General features: G+C 43.2%; 1 protein-coding gene and 2 long non-coding RNA genes across 5 annotated transcripts in view; 1 reads left to right on the top strand and 2 right to left on the bottom strand.

Moving 5' to 3' along the window:
* LAMB4 (laminin subunit beta 4) overlaps positions 1–25256 on the top strand; it is a 112018-nt gene that overhangs the window by 74906 nt on the left and 11856 nt on the right. For all 3 annotated transcript variants that reach the window (XM_040472946.1, XM_040472947.1, XM_040472949.1), the window contains 7 exons: positions 3804–3900; positions 8055–8430; positions 12168–12328; positions 15313–15518; positions 16136–16297; positions 20312–20456; positions 23671–23878. In XM_040472946.1, the coding sequence (XP_040328880.1) occupies positions 3804–3900; positions 8055–8430; positions 12168–12328; positions 15313–15518; positions 16136–16297; positions 20312–20456; positions 23671–23878 (1355 nt within the window). The remainder of the gene's footprint in view (positions 1–3803; positions 3901–8054; positions 8431–12167; positions 12329–15312; positions 15519–16135; positions 16298–20311; positions 20457–23670; positions 23879–25256) is intronic.
* Positions 10016–15355, bottom strand: LOC121028900 (uncharacterized). Its single transcript, XR_005789488.1, has 3 exons — positions 14524–15355; positions 12941–12977; positions 10016–10949 (listed from the first exon to the last, which is right to left on the bottom strand). It is a non-coding gene; the product is annotated as an uncharacterized LOC121028900 (long non-coding RNA).
* LOC121028901 (uncharacterized) overlaps positions 17192–25256 on the bottom strand; it is a 41127-nt gene continuing 33062 nt past the window's right edge. Inside the window, exon 3 of the long non-coding RNA XR_005789489.1 lies at positions 17192–17661. This is a non-coding gene — a long non-coding RNA (uncharacterized LOC121028901). The remainder of the gene's footprint in view (positions 17662–25256) is intronic.

Here is a 25256-nt window from a genome sequence, read left to right as displayed (position 1 = left end):
AATATTGATACATTATCATTAACTAATGTCCGTAATTTATGCAGGTTTCCTGAGTTTTATCCCTAACATCCCTTTTCTGTTTCAAGATCCCATCCAGAACATCACATGACACTTAATCGTTCATGTAGCCTCAGCTCCTCTTTGTCGTGATGATTCTCAGGCTCTCCTTATTTTTCTTGAATATAATTTATTGTCAGATTGGTTTCCAAACAACACCCAGTGCTCATCCCAACAGGTGCCCTCCTCAGTGCCCATCACCCACCCTCCCCTCTCCCCCACCCTCCATCGATGAAGCTCTCCTTGGTTTTAATGAGCTTAACAATTTTGAGGTGGATTTTCTAAAATGTCCCTCTATTCAAATTTACCTGCTGTTTTTCTCGTGATTAGACTTGGATTATGGGGTTGGAGGATGAGGCCCACGGAGAGAAAATGTGATGCTCGTCACATCCTATCAGGACTCGACACTGTGTGCACGCCTTATCACTGTAGACGCAAATCTCAATCACCTGGCTGAAGCAATGTTTGTCATGTTTCTCTGCTGTAAAGTTACTCTTTTTCCTCCTTTCCATACTGTGCTCTTTGGAAGAAAGTCACCATGCACTGTCTACGCTTGAGGAGTGGGGAGTTTCATACTCCTGCCTTGAGGGCAGAGTGTCTCCGTAAATTACTTGGAATTCTTCTGCACAGGGGATCTATCCATCATCCCCCCCTTTCCTCATTTATTATTTTTTAATATCCATATGGAGTCATGGGTATTTATATTATACTTCAAGTTATAATCCAATACTGCTTTATTTTGCTGTTCAGGTTATTCCAGCTTTGGTCATTGGGAGCTATTTCATTTGGTTTCTGCATCCCTTTTACCCCATCATTGTTGGGTTTGGGGTTTTTTTTTTTAAGCCCTTTCTGCCTGACAAGATACTCGAAACTCATCTGATGTGTTTCCTGCCCCCATCCTAGAATCAGCCATTTCTTTTTTTTTTTAATTTTTTTTAACGTTTTATTTATTTTTGAGACAGAGAGAGCATGAATGGGGGAGGGTCAGAGACAGAGGGAGACACAGAATCTGAAATAGGCTCCAGGCTCTGAGCGGTCACCACAAGCACAGAGCCTGACGCGGGGCTCGAACTCACGGACAGCGAGATCATGACCTGAGCTGAAGTCGGCCGCTTAACCGACTGAGCTACCCAGGCGCCCCAAGAATCAGCCATTTCTTTAGGGAGTGCTGGTTCCTTTTATTGGAGAGTGGTATCTGACTACTAGGTGACCACACCTGTCTGATATCCCCCTCCACTCCTCACACCTGCAGCCAGCAATCATGAAACAAAATGGTAGCTCTCCCCATGACTTCTTGGCTTCCTAATTCAAGAGGAACTCCCAACGTTCATGACATCACTGTCTGGCATGCTTCTCAGACCTTTTAGGAAGTATATTTGCAACAGCACTCGACAAAGACCACAGTTCAGTCATGGAGGCTAAGGGAAGCTCAAGGTGAAAGTCAGATGGCATTGGTTTAACCAAAAAGTCCTCTTATGACAAGGGTATTTGGGATTGTCTGGTCCATTGGGGATTCCTTGGGGAAGGTTGCTCTTTAAATTTTTTTTAATGTTTATTTATTTTTGAGAGAGAGAGAGACAGCGTGTGAGCAGGGGAGGGGCAGAGAGAGAGGGGGACACAGAATCTGAAGCAGGCTCCAGGCTCCGAGCGGTCAGCGCAGAGCTAGACATGGGGCTCAAACCCACGTACCGCAAGGTCATGACCTGAGCCGAAGTGGAACGAAGTTGGATACATAACCAACTGAGCCCCGGAAGGTTGCTCTTTAAAATCAGGGAACACTTTTAATGGAGTATAGAAGAGACAGGTAGATATTTCGATTTCCAGCTGTTTAAACAACCACTGATAAATGTCTCTATGTCAACCAGTAAAGCATCCCTAGTGCCTTATTACAGAGGCATCCAAATACGCCATCCAATATTTTCATCAACAGTTTAGATGGAGTTGGAGAAACGTGCTTCTCAAATATTATCAAATCTGCAGATATTGCAAAGTGGGATGCCAATGGGATGAAGCCAGAACAAGAGGCAAGATATCCCGACGGGGTGTCCCGTTGGCTGCAAAGAAGAAGATGAAATGTTACCAGGATAAAAGTGAAGTTTTGCAATTGGGTTTTTAAAATCCATTGCATAAATACAGGGTAGGAGTAATAGCTTGGCACCAGCTTGCATGAAAAACATCTGAGGATTTTCGCTCTGTGCTTCAGCTGAGCCAGCAGTGTGGCCAGGCTGCCAAAGAGGCAATGTCCATTCAGGCTGGAGTAGTGGGAATGCCAGGCCCAAGTTCAGGGCAGCCATTATCCCACTGTCCCCTGTGCGGGTCAGGCAGCTGTAGGAACATTGCTGTTCTCCCTGAGAACCACGTTTTAAACGTCATATTGACATACGGACTGGTGTGTGTCCAAAGGAAGACGACCCGGAGAGTGGATAGAACCATTGCTATTCTGTGATGAAGGCTTGAAGGAATTATGGGTAGTCAGCCTGAAGAGAAGAAGCAAATGCAAATTGAGAGCAGCCATCTCTAGCTGGGAGAAGGGCCGTAAGGAGAGGAGGTGGGAGACCGCTTGTTTTGCGCGATTCCATAAGATAGGACACCGAGTGATGGGAGCAAGTTACGAAGGAACAGATTCTGCGTCAGAAATCATCGTGTGAGAAATGTGCGAGAAATCTCACTGTGTGAGAAATCATTGTGCAACAGTTAAGAACACCCAGAAGAATGACAGGCCTCAGGGACAGTAGGCTCCCCACAACTCCTTACATTTGAGCAGAAGCTCATGGGAACTCCAAAGATGGGTAGAAGCTTGGTAGATCCAGCCGTTTTATAAATTGAGCGACTTACAGAGTTGTTTAAGCAGATTTATTTGCTCAAGAATAACCTAGGACCGTGACAATAATGATTTGCTTCTGTATTTTTCTACGGTTAATTTTCTAACCTCCTCCATTTTCAGAAAAGCTGGTCAAGGATCCAGTTGGGAGGATGCACAAAAAAATCAGACCTCTCCCCAAAACACGGTTCATAACTATCATTAAATGACTGGGGTGCCTGTGTGGCTCAGTTGGTTGAGGGTCCGACTTCGGCTCAGGTCACAATCTCACGGTTTGTGGGTTCGAGCCCCGCATCAGGCTCTGTGCTGACCGCTCGGAACCTGGAGCCTACTTCAGATTCTGTGTCTCCCTCTCTCGCAGCCCCTCCCCCACTCGTGCTCGCTCTTTCTCTCTCTCAAAAATAAATAAACATTAAAATATTTTTTTTTTAATGATTAAGCCTCAATTGCAAAAAAATGTTGTTTTGTTGAGCAAAACACGAGCCCAATTGGGAGAAACCCCATCGCACATTCCGTAATGGAATCACGATTTGCCAGATTAATTGATGAATGTCAGTCCAGGTCCGTGGCCTCTCTGTGTTAGGAGTGAACTCCCATAACACTGTAAACGAAAAGAATGCGGACCGTTTCCCATTATGTGTTTTGTTTTCATTTACATCTGTGTATATTTCCCAGTTTGGGGCCACCTGTCCTTGAACAGCTGGAAGCAGGCGGTATATTCAGGGGCCCTGAGCCAAAACACATTAGCTCCTGATCCTTGGTATTGTCGAGGGTGGTTGCTGGCCGTGGGAACCATCATCCTTCCTCTGCCTTTGCACAGCTGTATGTTCTAAATCACTGGAGGGAAAACTGTTTTGTATTAAAATGCATTATTTTTTTTAGATCGCAAAGCTTGTCAATTCCTCACCCATGACTGTTCTCACAGCTTACAGGCCAGTGTCCGTGTAAATTAGGCTACGATGGGAAACACTGCAGTGAGTGCAAGGAAAATTATTATGGTGATCCACTGGGGCGATGCCTTCGTAAGTATGGGTAATTCTAAAAACTTGAGGACTGTCAACCTGGTCCTTCCATGGGTATGCTATGAACCAGCTGAATTTTAAATGTCTTTATTTGATAGAAAATTCACAAACTTTAATCTTAGTTTTGAAAGTAATATTTTTTGTAGCCTTATAAAAAGATTTTTTTTTCTCCTGTATTAAAACTTTGTGCTAGGGGCACCTGGGTGGCTCAGTAGGTCGAGCATCCGACTCTTGATTTCGGCTCACGTCATGATCCCAGGGTCGTGGGATCAAGCCCTGCATCGGCTCCGCACTGAGTGTGGAGCCTGCTTGAGATTCTTTTTCCCTCTGCCCCTCCCCTGCTTGTGCTCTCTTTCTCTCTCTAAAATTAAAAAAAAAAAAAAAAAAGTAAATGAAACTTTAGGCTAGATTAAATGTTAGTCTATATTAAAAGTTGAAGCCTGTATTGCAATTTTTCAGTCACTAAAACAGAACAGACCTCAGAGGTCATGACTTGTAGCCAGTTTTCTGCTATTCGGAAGCATGTTGACAAAAACAGTTTCTCGATGGAAGGACAGGAAGCCAGCAGCCTGTGCGCTTCATAGGAAGCCAGCAGAGGGGGTGTTTCCTCACCTTGGATCTCATACCTCTGGGCCTTTCACATACTCACTGATTTATTTTAAGATATGCTGGGGCGCCTGGGTGGCGCAGTCGGTTAAGCGTCCGACTTCAGCCAGGTCACGATCTTGCGGTCCGTGAGTTCGAGCCCTGCGTCAGGCTCTGGGCTGATGGCTCGGAGCCTGGAGCCTGTTTCTGATTCTGTGTCTCCCTCTCTCTCTGCCCCTCCCCTGTTCATGCTCTGTCTCTCTCTGTTCCAAAAATAAATAAACGTTGAAAAAAAAATTTTTTAAGATATGCATTGCATGCTTGTAAGTCATGACCAGTAAGGCAAGCCCCCCCCCCCGACCCCCCGCCCCGATCTCCCGGAGTTTGTGTTCTAGTGCCCTTTGTCCCTTGTCTTAGCACTGATTGTGGGATTTAGAGCAGCACCATCCCAAGGAACTTGCTGCAGAGATGGAAATGGTCCGGTCGGCACTACCCAGCACAGGAGCCACCAGCCTGTGCGCTGGTGGGTGCTTGCAATGTGGCTGGTGCAAATGAGGGACAGAACTGCGTGTGTCATTCATTTAAATTCCAGTAGCCACCTGCGATAAGTGGCTACCATATTGGACAGAACAGATTAAAAACAATTTTTTAATGTTTATTTATTTTTGAGAGAGAACAGAGCATGAGCGGGGAAGGGGGCAGAGAGAGAAGGAGACACAGAATCCGAAGCCGGCTCCAGGCTCCAAGCTGTCAGCACAGGGCCCGATGCAGGACTTGAACCCATGAGACGTGAGATCATGACCTGAGCCAAAGTCGGATGCTTCACCAACTGAGCCACCCCAGGCGCCCCTGGATGGCACAGATTTAGAATATGGGTTGATTCTAGGAGGAGGGATTTTTGAATCTCTAAAGTCTGCTGTTGAAAGAAGTCAATCCAAATAAATATCGGATGTGGTGTGCTAATCACGTGCACCTCTACATAGCCACATGTGGTAACTCTTTCCTCCTTTCTATTCCTTTATAAACATGCTTTTTTTTCTTTAGATTTATTTATTTATTTTGAGAGAGAGAGAGCAGGGGAGAGGCAGAGAGAGCGGGAGAGAAAATCCCAAGCAGGCTCCATGCTGTCAGCCCAGAGCTTGATGTGGGGCTTGATCTCACGAACATGAGATCATGCATGACCTGAGCCAAAATCAAGAGTCGGACGCTTAACCGACTGAGACACCTAGGTGCCCCTATAAATGTGCTTTTGTGACCAAAATAAATTGCCTTTTATCTCCTTGCCCCATTCAAATACGTATGCTCAGCGGTTTCCCAGTCCCACTTAGTTTTCTAAGTGTAATTGCTACATTAAAAACCAGGGAGGAATTTTGGTTCCTGGAAAATCCGTCTAAGCCTCTACCTCTGTGCCCCTCTAATATTTCAATAATTTTATTGAATCTAGCATGTTAATCAGCTTTTATTTGTCATTGACATTTTTACTCAGGCTGTAAAATGCTTTTTGTAAATTTTTAAAATTATTTTTATTTTTCCAGTGTATTTATCTATTTTTTTGAGAGACGGAGAGAGTGAGCAAGGGAGAGGCAGAGAGAGAGAGAATTCCAAGCAAGCTCCGTGCTGCCAGCACAGAGCCCCATGGGGGGCTCGAACTCACGAACCGTGAGATCACGAGCCGAAAACTGAGAGGCCGATGCTTGACCTACTGAGCCACCCAGGTGCCCCAAAAATGCATTTTAAAATCACTTGTTCCTTGCAGTTAGGCTAATGATTCCCTGACCTTTTGGAAATTGCTGTAACTTCCATAGCTCTGTCCCTCCTCCATCCTCCGCCTTTATCAGAAACCTACTCAAATGAAGTACATGCGGCATTAGTTTTGTTTTTTGTGGGTTTTTTTTCAACTAAGACAAAATTAATTTTTCCCTTTCTAAAAGGACTTTATCTTTTTGAGAGCAGTTTTAGGTTTATGCCAAAATTGAGAGGAAGGTACAGAGATTTCCCGTATGTCCCCACCACCCCTCCACGCATAGCCTTCCCCATTATCAACATCCCCAAGACAGTGACACATTTGTCACAACTGATGAAACTATAAACCATAACCACCAAAGTCCATAGTTCACTTTATGGTTCACTCTTGGTATTTTCCATCCTGTGCCTTTGGACAAATGTATAAGGATGTGTATCCCCCATTATGGTATCACATGGAATATTTTCACTGCCCTAAAAACCTCTGCCCTCCACCCGTTCTCCTCTCTCCACCCCTCTTCCCACAGCCCATGCCAACCACTCGTCTTTTTACTATCTCCATAGTTTTGCCTTTTCCAGAATGTCTGGTAATCAGCATCCTACAGTATGTAGCCTTTTCAGATTGATTTATTCCACTAGGTAATATGATGCATTTAAGGTCCCTCCGTGTCTTTTCATGGCCGGATAAGCTCGTGTCTTTTTAGCCCTGAAAAATATCCCTTACGCCATGGTTCATTTATCTACTCACCTACTGCAGGACATCTTGGTTGCTTCCAAGTTTGGGCAATTATAAACAAAGCTTCTGTAAACACCTGTCTGCAGGTTTTGGTGCAGACGTAAGTTTTCAACTCCTTTGGGTGAATCCGAAGGAGCAATTTCCCCCCTTTTTTGAGAATGGACTAATTCGCCTTATAGAATGGAAAACAGCATGGGTCCACACACCCAGGCTGGGTTTTACTAAGACAGAGGGTGTTCAGGAGAATTTTGAGAGAGTCTCTGACATGCCTGAGCCACCCGTGGGGGAGTATGTGTCAACCACCAGTAGATCCATGTTACCCGAATTGGTAAAGAAGCCCGAGCATGAACCCTTGCACAGTAAAGACGGCCCCTAAGATTTTCCAGATAGAAACCACGAACTAGGGGCGCCTGGGTGGCTCAGTCGGTTAAGCATCCAACTTCAGCCCAGGTCATGGTCTGACGGCTCGTTCGAGCCCTGCATCGGGCTCTGTGCTGATGGCTCGGAGCCTGGACCCTGCTTTGGATTCTGTGTCTCCCTCTCTCTCTGCCCCTCCATAGCTCATGCTCACACTGTCTCTCTCTTTGTCAAAAGTAAATAAACTTTAAAGAAAAGGAAAGAAAAGAAACCACAAACTGGTTTGTTAGTGGAATGGAAAGAGGGATGCTGTATTTAATGACCATTGCCTGGGTCTCTATAATTATACCAATTTTAAATGTGCACCTCAGAAATGGGCATGGGGGTAGAGTGGGGAGGGGCGTGCCTGGGTGGTTCAATCAGTTAAGCGTCTGACTCTTGATTTCAGCTCAGGTCATGATCTCAAGGTTCATGGGATTGAGCCCCAGGTCGGGCTCTGTGCAGATAGCACGGAGCCTGCTTGGGATTCTCTCTCTTTCTGCCCCTCTCCCCACTCGTACATGCGTGCATGCTCTCAATAAATAAATAAATAAATAAATAAATAAATAAATAAATAAAAGAAATGGGAACTGGGGACATTCTCGGGAGAGAGGAGTGTACTTTATTCTTGAGTTAGTCCTAAACAAAAGGTCAAGGGACTGACATTCTCTGCTCCTTCTCTCTTGTGTTTTAGCATGTGACTGCAACACAGAAGGTACCCAGAAGCCCGTCTGTGACCAGAACACAGGCAGGTGCCGCTGTCGGGAGGGTGTGAGCGGCCCTCGCTGCGATCGCTGTGCCCGGGGTCGCGGCCAGGAATTCCCTGCCTGTCCTCCGTGTCACCGGTGCTTTGATCAGTGGGACCGTGCTGCTGCTTCCCTCTCCAAAGCAGTGCAAGGGTTAATTGGGCTGGCTGCTAACACGGAAGATAAAACAGAGACCCTGCTTGTCTGTGAGGCCGACTTCAAAGGCCTCAGAGAGAACATGTCTGAAATAGAAAGGATTTTAAAACATCCTGTTTTCTCATCTGGGGAATTCTTAAAAGCCAAGGATTATCAAGACTCTGTTCGGTAAGATTTGTGCATAAGCAATAGATAGCCAAGTTCCCGATTTACCTGAACTCCTTTTGAACTTCAACAGCTTTCAGCTGAGAAACATACCTATGTGGACGCTAGGGAAATAATTCAGTTAATAACCAGGCTGGCGATCATGGCTGTCTGTCTCTTTACCTAGTTAGGATTACACGTGATCTTTCCAGATGCCATTGATTATAACAAAAAGGCAATCGTTAAGAGCTTGCTTTGGGAAAGCCCAAACCCAGCAGAGCTGAAAGATGCAAAATTGGCAATAGGGTAGTTTATAATACAAATATATTTTTTTCAGTCATGCACATGGGAAGATTTGCTAAATCTTCCCAAATTCTTCAGTTGTTGAGAAACGCCTACATTAATGCAAAGTCCTGTAATAAGTATGACAATTTCCTCCAAATGCATAGTCATTTTTATTAGATGTCATTGATTCCTTTTTTTCGTTCGTCAAACATTTCCGGAAATTATGGGCCAGGGGTCAGCAAACCGCAGGCAAAATCCGACATATCCCCTAGTTGTGTAAATGAAGTTTCACTGGAACGCACCCGAGTCCATTTGTCGCCATATCCTCTGTGGCTGCTTTCCCAGGACCATGGCAGAGTAGAGTAGTTGTGACAGAGACTAATGGCCCCCAAGGCTTAAAATGTTTACTATCTGGACCTTTGCAGAAAAAAGTTTGCCAAGTGCTCTGGGCAAAACCGGGAGGCATTGGATATAGTTTCCGCCCTTTCCTGAGCATATAGTCTACTAAGAAACCAAAAGGATTGTGCTTATATAGCAAACTGTCCCCCGCCCCCCACAGAAGGTCCTGGATTGAGGAAGAGTTGAAGCTGAAGAGTTTTGTGTTATATAAAACACAGGTGGAAGTAACAGGCCATTCATTATCACCAGGCACAAATCCCAGAAGTAGATGGTAATTGCTTAAAAGTTAACACAGGGAAGAGGGCAAGCGCCTGGGTGGCTCCGTCTGTTAAGTATCCAGCTCAGGTCACGATCTCACCGATCTCACCATTTGTGGGATTGAGCTCCGCTCCACGTCCGGCTCTGTGCTGACAGTGTGGAACTTGCTCCGGGTTTGCAGGAGTTTTGCTCTCCCTCTCTCTCTGCCCCTCCCCCACTCACACACGCGCATGTGCATGTGCACTCTCTCTCTCAAAACAAAGTTGCAGAAGGAAGAAGATACAGTCCCCCCAGACAGTTCAGAGGAAGGGCCATGCAGCTAAGGGGCCCAGGGAAGTCACGTGGCCAGGTCAAGCTGGCAGGTGAGAACCGGCACATCCAGCGTCTTGTAAGGACCATTGTCCCACGGGATTAGGGCCCTGGGTCCCCAGATCTTCCCACTTTTCAAGAGATGTCAGACATCCAGATTTTTATGGACATGTTCCCACTTTAAAATATAGCCAGCTCACCCAACACCGTATAGGGGCACCTGGTTGGCTCAGTCGGTTAAGTGTCCGACTTCGGCTCAGGTCATGATCTCACAGTCCGTGAGTTCAAGCCCCGCGTCGGGCTCTGTGCTGACAGCTCAGAGCCTGGAGCCTGTTTCAGATTCTGTGTCTCCCTCTCTATCTCTGCCCCTCCCCTGCTCACGCTCTGTCTCAAAAATAAATAAACATTAAATAATAATAAATAAAAAGTACCGTATAGGCCAAATAAATGTGTCTTGAGAATGCGCTTTGCCCACGGACCACCGGTTTGTGGTTATAGCAAATGGCAAACGAAGTGGAACTGAGAAAGCAGAATGAACCAATCCACAGTGCACATGCTGAACAGAGACTACAAGAACCCCCCCCCGGCCCCCCGGCCCCCGGTAGAGCAGAAGAGAGCAAGAGAAGCAGGAGTCCCAGGGCCAGGCCTGGAGTGATGAGGAAATCAGTGAGCATTGGGCCACTTCTGCCAGAAACCAGCATGCCTGCCCTCTCCTGCTCCGCCTGCTGAGCTCCTATTCCTCGTTAGCAACCACCAAAACACCACCTCCTCCTGGACGCCTTCCGTGATTTCTTCAGAAAAAGACATACGTTTCCTTCTCCATCCTTCCACCTCTTTGTACTTCATTGGCCATTGCCTCGCGGAGGGACCCCCGACAGCAGAGGCCACCCTCTCCCAGCTGATGTTCTCCAGGCTGGGTTTAGTTCTACAGCAGAGGTCGGCTGGGCAAATTGCAAAGGAAGGGGGAGGGGAGGACAGGGAACCCAGGGCGTCATGATAGATTCCATGACTGAAATCACTTACTGCTGTGTGGCCGTGGACAAGTTATTTAGCTTCTCCAACTTTCTGTTTCTTCATCAACAAAAAGGGGATACAGTCTCTATTTCAAGGTTTCTTGTGAGAATTACTCAGACAAGCCACTTAGCTCGATGTCTGATGCATTATAAGTGCTTCAAGAGTACTAATTATAATAGTAACTACATTGTATTGCACTGTTATTGTTGTTGTTATTATTATTATTATTATTAGCCTGGTGAATTGTAGTCCTGACAGTTGGCCCCCGAAGGAAAAGTCTGTAAATTAGAAGGGAGAGTTAGAGCAGAAAATGCTCGGAAACGTTAGCTAATGCTTGGCACTTCCACGGAGATAAATTAGCACCGTGGATTCATATTGTAATTTTCCTCAACTGTGCTTTTCAAGATTTACACTGAATTTCCTGATCACGAGGGATGTATAGCAATTATTCACTTGAACCCACTGTGGGTGCTGAACCCAGTAATTGAAGTGGAACCAAGATGTGTGCTATTGAGAAGGAGGTGAGGAGAAGGAATGTACTGAGGATACTCACAACAAGGAAACCTCCTTGTCACTCATGGCGCAGTCGGTTAAGCGTCCGACTTCAGCCAGGTCACGATCTCGCGGTCCGGGAGTTCGAGCCCCGCGTCGGGCTCTGGGCTGATGGCTCAGAGCCTGGAGCCTGTTTCCGATTCTGTGTCTCCCTCTCTCTCTGCCCCTCCCCCGTTCATGCTCTGTCTCTCTCTGTCCCAAAAATAAATAAACGTTGAAAAAAAAATTAAAAAAAAAAAAAAATTAAGACCTTTGGGTGGCTTAGTCAGTTAAGCATAGAGTCTTGATTTCAGCTCAGTCATGATCTCACAGTTCAGGAGTTTGAGCCCCACATCTGGCTCTGCACTGACAGCACAGAGCCTGCTTGGGATTCTCTCTCTCTCTCTCTCTCTCTCTCTCTCTCTCCCTCTCTCTCTCTGCACGCCCCCCTCAAAACAAATAAATAAATGTAAAAAAAAAAAAAAAGTTGAGACCTCGTACGGAAGTGGTACTAGAAGGAACCTGGCTGCAAGCAAGATTTATTCTAAAGATAGAACTGGTTTTTACCGCAGGCGGGGTGAGGACTTCTGTGTTGAAAACTGAATGTAGATTGGATCTCATTGATTTAAATGAACCATGTCTGAATTCCTGTTTTTGAAAACCCAAAGCAAAGGGAGGCAGAAAGAGTATAAACAGTTGAAATTGAAAGATTCAAAGCCTTTGTTCTACTAGACCTTGTATGCTGATCTTATTTTGAGTGAGTGCTGAAACAGTCCAGGCAGCTGAATTGGCAACAAAGAGGTAAACCATAAACAGAGCTATAAGCTGTCAAACAACACATCAGGGAAGAGGGATGCATTCTAACGATGAGGCTACCTAATAATGAGGGCAATTTTTAGGTGTTTTTCACTGATCTATCAAAAGTAACACAAGCTTTGCTACGTTTACTCTCATTTTGCCTCTAGGGAACAAATCACGCAGCTAAGTCTGCAACTGAAAGCAGTACATGAATTTCAAGATCTGAAAGAAACAATGGTAAGAATGAAGAACGAGGCAGACCTCTTACTTGAAGATCTTTGGAAAGAAATTGATTTGCGCTCCCGGGCCCATACTGCAAACATCATGGGTAAGAGAGAAAATGCACATCAACGTTTATAGACAAAGGTTGATGAAATCCATAGTGCATTCCATTAGTGAATCACCCTGTGCTCATTGCCATAGTGTCTGAGCACTTTAGGACGTGAAAACACACCCATTAAAGGTATTATTTGCACATGAGTATTTTGACTTTGTAAACCTGCAGAGCTTGGGTAGCATTTGCTGAAAATAATGAGTAGAGCTAGCAATGTGTGATACTCCATTTCCAGCAACCAGAAAGGCAAAGGCATATGAGGCCAAAAGGACTTCAGCGAACGTTTCTCGTAAGACCTTTGTAGAGATTTGGAGTCTTGTAATGTACTAAAAGCCCTTAATTCATTTTATGCTGTTAAAATGAACGGGAACCACGCCAGAGCCAAGATTGACTTGGAGGCAAAATGGAACACAAAAGCAAAACTTGGATTAGTTCATGTCCTGATCTCTGATGAGATCCCCGTTTTACATCTAGAAACAGATAACTTGTCACTACCGGGAGAGGCAGCCCTGAACGTCCGCTCCCCTAACCCACCTAACGGAGAGGCAAAGAAAAAATGTGCACGAAGCACATCTCAAGGCAAAGTCGTCGGGAGCGTCTCCTTACCCTGCGTGCATGCTCCAGGTTTTCATCTGATCTCCACCTGAAAGAGAATCATGACCCTCATGGAAGGTCTAAATTTAGTGAAGTAACTAGGGATGGTGCCCAATAAACTCTCTGAAGAGTAAGGGATTTGGTCTGATTCCTATCTGGAAGAAGGTGCCTATTGAAAGGATTGAAAATGCATCAGTGGATTGCTGGGACACGTACACTCTGGTGAGGGCGGGGGTGGGGGGGGAGCCCATCCGTTGGGGGGGGGGGAATTTCCCAACTCGGGAAAGCTTTTGTGGAAGTAAGGCAACTCACGATCATCTCACCCTGTTGCAAAGCAAGCAGACCAAGCCCCAGCACCTCAAGCCTGAGCCCTGTGGGAGTTCCCAGAGGTTGCCCCCAGAGTGGAGGGGGTGCCAGCTTTAGAACTAGACCCTGATGTTCCCAAACCAACTTGTCCCTCCACAAACATCAGTGATGCCCAGAAAGCCTTGGCTCTTCCCTCAGAGTCAAAGGAAAAACCGTGAGACTCAGAGAAAGGACATTTCAACTGTCGCCATCCAGATTGCCGCCTCAGAACCGTTGATGGCACGAAAGACCTGGACCGGCATCTAGGAATCCACACGCAGACACAGAGAGAGAGTGTAGATTAGGCTGTGAGGACAGTGTCCATCTCAGGGGAAACTGAAGCCTGCTCAGCCCCTCCCAGTGTCCCCCAGAGTCAGGGCTCTGTGCCTTGTGGTCACCTGCCCAGGACCCGGCCAGCGGAGCGGCCTCTGTCCGGAACATGCCAGATAAAGGCGGTCTGGACCTTTTTTCTACTGTGGACTCCTGGCAATTTTATGAAGCTTCTGGACCCTTCCCAGAATGTTTTGATATGTAGGAGAATCACCCTGAGCTCTATTTCAGTACAATTTCAAAAAGAAAATGTCTCCGCGGTCATCGGAGACAAATAGGAGAACACTGCCCCCAGGTTAATCCTCTCAAGCTCACAATCCAGCAGCAATTCCTAAAGCTTCCTCGGGACACCTGACCGTGTGCAGGGCAGTAGAGATGGGGCAGGGAGAAGGGCGAGTTCTTGCCCTGAGTTACTCCGGTCTAGTGGGGAGGACAGGCATGGAAGCAGCCCCAAACAGCGACAAGACTGTATTACAGCATCTTCAAGCCACGCTGGGAACAGAGCAGGGGGGAACAGAATTAATTCTCGCTGGGTTTACTGGGAAAGGCTCTGGGAAGTAGGCGACCTCTGACTTGGAGTTCACAAATGAAGATAAAGTTTGCCAGAGAAATAAAGGCAGAAAAGCATCTCAAGCAATAGGAAGGTGTGGTTGTCTCATGCCCAAATTATGGTTGTGTAGGGGGTCAAGATCAGGACCCTGCCCCTCAACGTTCCTAAAATAAAGAGTTATAATTTCAAGTCCTGCTACACTGTCATTTGCAGTAAAACGTACCATATCCCTTTCATGAATTTGTATTTTACGGTAAGTATGGAAAATACAGGGACGTGCTTAAGAACATAGTTTCTGGAATCAAACCACCTGGCTTCACATCCTGACGTTCTCTCTTACTGTCAGCGAGACCTCAGACAAATAACGTACCTCATCAGAGCCTCATCTTCTCACTTGTAACATGGGGGGGGGGGGGCCGCGGGGATCACACCAGTGCGACCTCACAGTGTTCTGTGAAGAGGAAGAAAGAACACTGACAGGAAGTGCAGGCACGTAGAAAGACTCCACCACGAGAGCCGTTGCCATTGGCCTCAACGTCAGGGGTCAAAGTGAAGTTTCGTTAGGAGACAGCCTCACCTGTTTGTTGACATATTGCTTGTGGCCGTTTCACTCTACAGTGGCAGAGGTGAAAAGTTGTGACAGACATGCGGTGGCCAGCAAGCCTAAAACATTTATTCCCTGGCCCTTTCCGGGACAAATTCGGCAACTCCTGTTCCATATGGTTAGGTAAACCGGGTTGGTTTCTCATGTCAGGGTTAGGTACTAATTAATACATAGCTAATACATTTGCGGAATACTTTACGGAGTGTTCTGGTATTATTTCACTTAATCCTCACAAATTACCATCAAACAAACACAATCTAAGCAGTTGACGGATTTGCTCCAGGACAGACTCAGACCGGTTAAAGGTAAAGCCAACACTCACACCCATGTCTGCAAGATCAACCTCAGTGCTGTGTACCTATTCTATGGATATCTGTTTCACTATCTCTTATCCTTCCCCAGTGGGTGGAAATTCAAGGAAGAGGATGGCAAATTTTTGTATTGACCTTTGAGACCAAGCCCATGGTCAAACTGTGGAAGGACGGTCTTGATAACCAGCATATAATTGGATTTGTCTTTGCAAAATTTATCTGACCTCAATTTGCATTAATATAGATCCCTCAGAGACTATCAAGAAGCATTATCAGAGGTCATCATCTGCTGAAAAGAAAGTTACTGAAACCACTTCTATCATAAAAAACTCTGAAAAAACCAGGAATGACTTACATAGCATGTTTGATACGCTAAGCTCAAAAGAAAACTTGTCATTGGAAAAATTAAAGCAGATTACAGTCCCGGATATCCAAATACTGGTTGAAAAGGTAAATATTCATGATGGTGTCGTGAAAGTGTTTGTAGTTGCTACTTGGTATACAGATCTCTTCAGTTGTATGTCCCCGTCTTACATTTTATTTTCTTATTTATGTTTTATAAGTGTGTAAATATAAATAACATATATACGCTCTGTTCTATAAGATAGAAACAATATAAATACATTTATTTATATTTTACTTTTTATATCCTAGGTCAAAGTTTGAGAAAAGTCAGAGTAAGACTGTGGCTTGATTTTAGTGTTTTATGTTTACTTATATTATTTGCTATTTCCACAATGGTACAGATTATGATCATTTCCTCCTCCCACTCTACTATAAGTAAAAGGTAATTTTTATTTTTAAAAAAATGAAATTAGTGAGAAATGCTAGATATTTGACTGTTTTCCCCCAAAACTCTCAGCGTAAAAATGGCATTGATTGACATAATGCTGATAACAAAAGATTCAGATATTTAGGTACCTAGAAACATTTACTGGGTTGTATCCATGAACCACTGCTGAAGAAACATGTATGCATAGAGCAGTGCTTTGCCTCAGTGACCCAGTGGCATTAGAAAAAACTCTGCTAATATGTTGCTTTTCAACATAAATCATTTCTCCTGTGAGGTGTGTGGGGTACCAGGGGACATGCCGTGCGTGCTTCCGTCCTGTGGGGACCCCAGCTGCCGTGGCTCCCGGACCCTCTCCGGCCATGCCCTCCAGCAAGCTCAGGAAGCAGAGTCTGTGATTCATAATTTGAGCGACCAGGTTCAAGGTTGGAAGAATCAGGTAAGTATGTCTTCTCTTGTTCTGCTTGTAAAGCTGTAGCAGTCAAAAGAGAAAAGCAAACTGTTTGAAATTTTTAAAACTGCCATTTAAGGGAAAGGACAGCTTCTAAATATTAGGTGTTCATATGCTTGGAAAGATAGGATTAAAAAGACAGATGAGTGTGGATGTAAATGTACATTTAGAAGTACGTGTGAATATTGACGTATCTTCTATTATATATGTATTATCTGTACATGTGTAAATATATTTTTTATGTATGTGTGTACATTGTGTGTGTGTGACAAAGAAGTATATGCTTGTAGGATGTAGACCTGTGTGGAATTTCCTCTTTTATAGCAAATACTACATAGAAATGTGAAGACTTCTAGCCTTAAAGTTTTGAAAACTATAGATCCCTCAAGGTAAAGAAAAATTTTTATAAATTCAAGGGTATATTTGAAATTCTACTAAATATGCACATTTTAATGTTCGAAGTTCATTTGAAACACTTTTTTAAATGTTTGTTTATTTGAGAGAGCACACAAGCAGGGGAGGGGCAGAGAGAGAAGAGAGTGAGTCCCAAGCTGGCTCCTTACTGTCAGCACAGAGCCCGACGTGGGACTCAGTCTCACAGTCCGCAAGATCATGACCTGAACCAAGATCAAGAGTCTGACACTTAACCAACCGAGACACCCAGGCAGCCCTGGAATTTAATTTTAGAAAATATTTTACTTTATTTAAAAACTTTTTTTTTAATGTTTACTTATTTTTGAGAGAGAGAGAGTGTGTGTGGGGGGGGGAGGGGCAGAGAGAGAGGGAGACACAGAATCCAAAGCAGGCTCCAGGCTCTGAGCTGTCGGCACAGAGCCCCACGCGGGGCTCGAACTCATGGACTGTGAGATTATGACTTGAGCCAAAGTCAGACGCTTAACCGACTGAGCCACCCAGGTGTCCCCAAAAATATTTTAATAGGAATACACCCTTGGGTCTCGTACTCCTTCCCATGTTGAGAGATACGATGCAATCGTTTTAATATTTAAGTACCTGATAATTGAGTCTCTAATAATTTTAAATGTTTTCATTTATTTTTCCAGTCGTGTTGGTAAATGAGAATAATATTTAATTGCTTAGTTTTCTTTAGGTTTCTTTTTGTGAATACATTATGTTCATCTTGAAATGATGAATGCAATTTTAGGTGTTCTGTGAGTACATTGGATTCATCTTGTAAACAAGATGACAATGTGTGGCCTCATTTGGTCCGTTTTTGACGATATACATAGAGTCTTTGATGAAGAGAAAAATCAAAGAGCTGAATTTTTTTTTACAATATAAGTTAAATATTATACCAGTTAGCATTCCTGTTTGTAAGCAACAGACACCAGCTCCTGAAAAACACAAAAAAGGAAGTGAACACAATTACTTCTGGGTCTCAGAATCGACAGAAGGACAGAGGAGCAAGCTTGAGAATGGACTGAGAGCCAAGGCTAAGTGTGTGTGTGTGTGCGTGTGTGTGCGTGAGATGAGTGTGCATACACACACATACACGTGCGCTTGCACGTGCACACACACACACACACACACACACACAGAGAACAACAGTCTCCTTCTTGAGCCTCACCTGCATGAACCTGAGCCCCAGCTCACCCTAAGCCCTTGCTCCACATGCTCCAGAATCCCAAATTCTGGAAGAAGCCTCCGATGAGCCAAGCCGGAGGATATCCCTGCACATCCTAAACGTTGGAAATTTGTATTTACATAGTCTAATTCTGCATTGCTATATAGTTTTCACTTATATGCTGTTCATCATTCTTTAACAAATGTTCACTGAGTACCTATTATGTGTGAGACATTTATCTAGGTGTTGGGAACACAGCAGTGAACTAACAAATACAAATCCTGGTGCTACATCCTGGTGGTTAAAATAATCTTCAATTGTTTAATGTAATTATTACACCTTAATTAAACTATTACACCTTAATTAAACTATTACACCTTACTGCTCCTTCTCAAAAACACAGAAATCTCACCCCGTTTATGTAAGCCCTGTGTTCAGCTTTTACTTTTAAAAGATAGCCCCTGAGGGCACCTGGGTGGCTCAGTCAGTTAAGTGACCATCTTTGGCTCAGGTCGTGATCTCCAAGTTCGTGGGTTCAAGCCTCGCATCAGGCTCTGTGCTGACAGCTCGGAGCCTGGATCTTGCTTTGGATTCTGTGTCTCCCTCTCTCTCTGCCACCCTCCCATTCGTGCCTGTCTCTCTCAAAAATAAATAAACATTAAAAAATAATAATTAAAAAAAAGATAGCCCTTGAAGTGTGTTTTAGCAGAATCTGGCTTAATCAGCACATCCATGGAGAACTGAAAAGGATTGGGGCAGGGGTTTCGTGTTGATAAAATGGTGTGCTATTTTCCTCTTGATTAGAAGGGGGAAGAGTGCCAGAAAAGATTGTGAGAGAATTCTCAGGAGTCAATTGTGACAGGAGATGGATTGCAGAGAGATGTTTTAAGAGTGAAGTAATTTAGCAGTCTCTTTCTTTCTGAAAACAGCATCGACTAATCCACACAAGATTCCATCTCTATACTTTGGTGTTTTCCCGTCCAGAGCATTTATTTCTGGAATTCTCGTTTTACTCCTATGCATTCTTTCTTACTGCTAACCATTTTATTTATTTATTTTTATTGAGATACAATTGACACATAACATTGTATTAGTTTTAGGTGTATGACATATGGTTTGATAGATGTATATGTTGCAAAACGATTAACACAGTAACTCTGATTGACATCCAACACCTCACATAGTTACATATTTTTCTCCTGATGGGAACTTTTAAGATCTCTCTTAGCAACAGCTGACCATTTTAAGGTTTTCAAAGTTCTAGAGAATTAAGGAATAGCTCTCCACAAAGTGAAGATACATATCTTTTTTAATCATGGAAATATTTCTTTTCTCTTTCATCATTTGCCAATGACTGCAATTAAATCCTTTTCCACAAAAATCCAACAGCTCAAATTAAGCTGGCTCCTTTTGTGGGGAAATAAAGGGAGATTTTTTTTTTCCTAATTGTGTTTGATCCTAATTAGCCCTACTTCTGTCACAATTAATTTATTCAGTACAGCTCAGCTTTCTGGTGATATTGTCCTATTGCCTTCTGTTGTTTTTTGTTTTTGTTTTTGTTTTTTTTTTCCTCTTTCTCTAATTTGTTGGAATCTCAAGAAAAGCCCAGGACCTTTCTCAAATCACATAATTAAGAATTTGCACTTCTGGGGGTCAAGCCTTTTAGACCTATCATTTCTCCACCAAGTGTACAAAGTGTTGGGGATTTTTCTTTGTAGCCTGCTCTGAGTTCAAACTCATTTATTAAAAGGAGGAATGCTTTCTTTTTAGCTTTTAAAGAAAGTACGTTATTTGAACTTGAGAAGTGTTGAGAAGAGTAACTATTTGAACTTACCTAAAAGAAAATGCTCAGTTTATTAAGCATAATGGCCACTGAAAGGAGTCCTAAGTGATTTGCTGATGATGTAGAATGCAAAAGTCTCATAAAAATAGCATTTGAGTTTTACATTTGTGTCAGACAAAGTCATTAGTACTAGGTCAATATTGTTTTCAAATAATAATGTTGCTCACTAGTAATGTTTTCAGAGAGAAATCACATTATTTTTTTTTTTAAGATTTTATTTTGTAAGCAACCTCTGCATCCAACCTGAGGCTTGAACTCACAACCCCAGGATCAAGGGCTGTGGGCTCTACCAACTGAGCCAGCCAGGCGCCACCAGATAAATTCACGTTATTAAGAAAACATGATAATGAAAACAAATAATATCACCTTTTATTTTTTTTTATTTTTTTTCAATATATGAAATTTATTGTCAAATTGGTTTCCATAAAAGGAATCCTTTAAAATAAATCTTTTGTTTCATTATCTAGACTTCTATTTTGTTTTTAGTGAATTTCATTTGGGTCAGCTAAGTAATTAAACGTTACACAATGTGCGGAACTGTTGTATTTATTCCCTTGTTGTTCTTTCCTTATTCCAGCTCAAAAATGTAAGTAAACTGGCAGAAGTCTCCAAAAGCAATGCCTTACAGCTGAGTGAGAAACTGAGGAATATGAAAAACCAAAGTGAATCTGAAGAAGAAAAAATGAGTCTTTTAATCAAACAACTGAAAAAGTTTTTGTCAGGTAATTATATATATATATACATATTACATATATATATTATATATATAATATATATATAATATATATATATGGGGACTAGTTTTTTGTTTCTTTTCCTTTTCCTTTTTTTTTTTTTTAATTTAATGTATACTCAAACAGCACAACCAATTCCAAATTACATTTAGTGGGAATGAAATGCGTAAGTCGGAAACATGATGTACTCCTTGATTTAAAATTTCTTAATGAAAATAATCCCAAAATAGTACCTCTGCACCAAAAACATATGGCTCTCTGTATAAGAGCAATTTAGTAATAAAAAATTTTTAAAAATCTAGTATTTAGTTAAAATTTCAAGCAACGAACTCGGTGTTTAAAGTTATGTTTTGTTAAAGAAAAAAGTCTACTGTAATGATTCTATCAGGTTCCCTAATGTTAGGAAAATCTGACATGATTTTCTCTGCTGACAGACCGTATTAGATCTGTTATGGACTATTTTCCAAGTTTCATAGTGGTTCTCTGTGATTGACCAAAAGGAACTATTTGTGACTCATTATTATTATAATTATGATTTTTATCCCTCATTGTACCTTATTTGGGGAGAAGTGTATTTTTTTTTTATTTTTTAGGAGATTATTTTAAACTATAGAGAATTATTAGTTGAAGATAAAAAATCGCATGGTACAACTGAAAATTGACCTAAAACCTCGCACTCTGCAAGTAATGCAGTTCGGATACAACTGTACACAGAATTAATCTTAAGAGGCTTTCTTCTCTATCAACCATCTTCCAGATTCAATAATTTAATGCACCTCACATGAATTAACTGACAACTGGGATGTCTGTTACAATCTTTGCAACCACTTTGTTCATCTGTTTAATATTTGTAAGAGACCCCTGTGGCCAATTATTTTTTCCATCTCAGTGTTTCTAGATATCGGATTAGCAGCTCTAGTCCTGATTTTCGAAATAAGAACAAAATTAGGCAGTACAAATAATCGGTGAAAATAATCAAAATAATCCGTAAAAATAAATGGGGGTGCAGTGGTCCCCTGGATGATCGTTCAAAAACAAATTTGCTGTGAGTTAGCTAGATGGATTGCTATCGACCAGACACAGATCCAGGAACTGGTGGGATTGAGGAATGCGTTAGCTGTTGCTACAGACACGGGTCAATCCAGGCCCGAAAACCAAAACTAAACCGAACTGCCAGGCCCATAGTGTGACAATGGTGCACTAATACACCTCTGGGCCCCAGTGACGGTTCTGAAGGCAAGTTCGACTGCCTTCCGCCTCATTCCCTGGGTCATAGAGCCTACTTCCTTACCAGTGGTATTTCTCATCGCTGCTGAATACATTTCTAATTTTAAAAAAAAGTTTAATTACGCTAAGGAAATGAAAAACAAAACTGTGTCCAGATTATTACAACAAAAATTAGGCAAAGGGAGAAATCCTATTCCATGAAAGAAACTTCCCTGATCTGGGCCCCAAGACCCTTGGTCACTGGGAAGCAATACCCTTCACTCACCAATTTCTTCTCTCTTTTCCATAAAACCCAAATGAAAGTATTATTAAATTGCATGGTGCCTACGCTATTTAGCTATTCTTGACCCTCTTAATATTTTCCTTGTGATCTGAATTCCCTATTAATGAAGTCCCATATGAAAAATTTGAATTTATGCTCTCATGATAAATGCTAATAAATGTTTGATGACAGATATGCGGTTCAACGAAATTCACTTACTAGAACTCTTTTTTATAAAAGGAAATACTATTTCTTACAAGAACCAGCTCCCCGAGCACAGTACATTCTGTTTAAAGTATGATTTGAATGTATTCACCAAATTGTCGCTTTTTTTTTTCCCGAAAGCATGACAGGAAGTAAAACATTCCTTTTATATTAGACAAAACAGCTAAAGCAAGAATGATTGCCAAAAGGATATATAACTCATATCATGTCACTCAAAAGCTAAAAGCTGTCTGTGGTGCCCACTGTCTCCAGAAGAAAGTCCACGTGCCTTAGCCTTACATTGAGAGGTTCCTGTGTCCTGCTCCCAGCCCTTGGGGACTTCCGGTCCCTCCCACCCCCATTTAGACTCCACTTTCCTGCCAACAGTGATCTGATCATTGCTCCCAAGCTTTGGCTTTGGCGGTTCCCTCAATTTAGAATGCTCTGACCCCTGCCTTCACCCCACATTTCCCCGAGTATAATCTCACTGTCTTCCAGGCTCAGTTTATGTGCCTTTTCAAGGTTCTTCCTGAAATATTTTCCCCTCCCTCTGGGCCACATATCATTTCATCTTATATTTATTGTTTCTGTTCGTATGTGATCAGTATTTGTGTAGAACGGCTTAGATCCCCCCACTTGATGGTAAACCCCTTGAGGATTAGAGCTCCAACTCCCAATGTGGGATGTAGCATTCTGCCTCAGTAAGGAGCCAGAGAGTCACAAAGAGCTGTCACCCCGAACCCTAATGGCCGATCTTCCGCTGCAGTTCTCAGGGAAGGCCAATTTTATTTTCCTGAAAAGCAGGGCATGGGTGCATGTAACAGTTTCTTTATAATATGTTATTCATCCGGTACTTTCCCCTGTACTGTCACATCGTCTTCTCAAAATAGGACTTTGGTGGTGCCCAGTTATAGAAATGGGCAACCACTGTGTGCCTTTTTAAGGTCATGGAGAATTAGAATCGAGTTTTGTTGAGTCCAAACCTGGTGCTTCCCCGATACCTCATTCACTGTATTTGAATCTTCTCTTTTTAAGTTTATTTATTTTTGAGGGAGTGTGAGCAGGGGAGGGGCAGAGAGAGAGGGGAACAGAGGATCCAAAGTGGGCTCTGTGCTGACAGCAGACAGCCCGACGCGGGGCTCAAACTCACAAACCATGAGATCATGACTTGAGCCATAGTTGGATGCGTAGCCAACTGACCCACCGAGGCACCCCCACTGTATCTGAATCTTAATGACAGGCATCTGAACATTTTAATTGCTTTTGAATCGGTGCTTAAATAGTTCTTGGGAGGATGTTTTGCGGAACGTACACAATATTCTGTAGTCTGAGGATGTAAACTGAGGATGAGGAAGAATCCATGGGGACATAGGCACTCTAATCCCTCTATTCTAGGGACACATAATCAAGTGCAAGTACATTTGACTTAGAGTTCGTTGTGCTTGTATTTATAAGATTCAGTGTTGAATAAGGAGACACAATGACCTAAAACCCACCTTCTTATTTAAGAGGAAAATGTGCCTCCGGAGGACATAGAGAAGGTTGCAAATCGTGTACTTGACATCCATCTACCAATAGCATCACAAAATCTAACCCGTGAACTTGACAAGATACGAAAACTGATGCAGCTCTGTGAGGACAACAGAACAGATGCGGGCAGGCTAAATAAAGCGGCAGACGAAGCCCGAAAGGTTTTGGTGAAAGCAAAGGGAGCTGAGTAAGTACAACATTAATAATCCCATTCCTGCTCTCACAGACCATCTGCTAAAAGACCATCTGCAAAATATTTGCGTGAGGAGTTGCTTAACGTCCAAATGAAATTACCCTCCAGTAGTTCAATGCCCACAGTGAGGGCTAAGCCCTTTGCAGGTGTCTCAGGAAGCTGGGCAATTGGGAGGCAATGGGCGAGCATACATATTTTCCATTTGCCTTCCATAGAGTCAGAATGCCCTTCCAGTGATCTGGTACCTCTTCATGCCAATAAACGTCACAGACTAGTTATATGCCAGTTTCTTAACAAGTGGTGGGAATATCGGTGTATTTTCCCTTTCTTGTTTACCTATGTCTGGGACTTTCTAAATTTACCATAATAGACAGTACCTTGAAGATCTAAATTTTTTTAAAAAGACCACACTAAAAACATATGGTGGCGAGGGATAGAAGAAAGGAACACTAGTGCCCCAGGAGCAACACAGGAGTAAAATTAGAGAGACAGGGCGCAGAATCAATTAACTCTTGCTTCCCCTTGTCCTTGTTGACTTCGCCAAGCGAAAAGGAAAAGACCTCTTGATGTTTTTATGAGCGTGGGGTGCTGTGGGTCGGAGTCATGGAGTCACTTGGACAGTGGCGACATCATCAGTATCCACCACCATTTTTGGGTGCCCCGCGGTTGAGCCCTGAGCTGCCTTCACTGTCTCCACACCCACTTGTGTAAATGAAGTGTACCAGACTCAGGTGTAAGCCCAGCCCCTTCCAGGGTTAATATTTAAAACTAGGAAGATTAAGTAACTGCGGTATAATCACTTGGCTATTAAAAATGATGCTGAGAAAGATTCTTGGTAACATGCAGAGATTCTTGGAGTATAATGCTAATGCTTTTAGGAAGAAGATAAGAGCTTATACACTGAAGAGGACCTCCATCATGAAAGGAGAAAAAATGTAGGATAAAAATACTGGACTACGCTGCTATCTTTTTTTTTTTTTTAACGTGTATATTTATTTTTGAGACAGAGAGACAGAGCATGAACAGGGGAGGATCAGAGAGAGAGGGAGACACAGAATCCGAAACAGGCTCCAGGCTCTGAGCGGTCAGCACAGAGCCTGACGCGGGGCTCGAACTCACAGACTGCGAGATCATGACCTGAGCCGAAGTCGGACACTTAACCGACTAAGCCACCCACGCGCCCCTACGCTGCTATCTTAAAAGGTGGTAGGATTAGTGGTAAATTTTTCCCTTCCTGATATAATTTTTTCTTTGTTTTGTGTTTCTACCTCCTCCTCCTCCTCCTCCACCCCCCCTCCTCCCCTCTCTCCTCCCCCTCTCTCCCTCCACCCCTCCCTCCTCTCCTCCTCCTCCTTCTTCTTCTTCCTCCTTC

Source organism: Herpailurus yagouaroundi, unplaced genomic scaffold, assembly GCF_014898765.1.
Source record: "Herpailurus yagouaroundi ecotype Mexico unplaced genomic scaffold, PumYag 100, whole genome shotgun sequence".
NCBI classification, from domain to species: Eukaryota; Metazoa; Chordata; class Mammalia; order Carnivora; family Felidae; genus Herpailurus; species Herpailurus yagouaroundi.
This window is presented reverse-complemented; position numbering and strand designations above follow the sequence as displayed.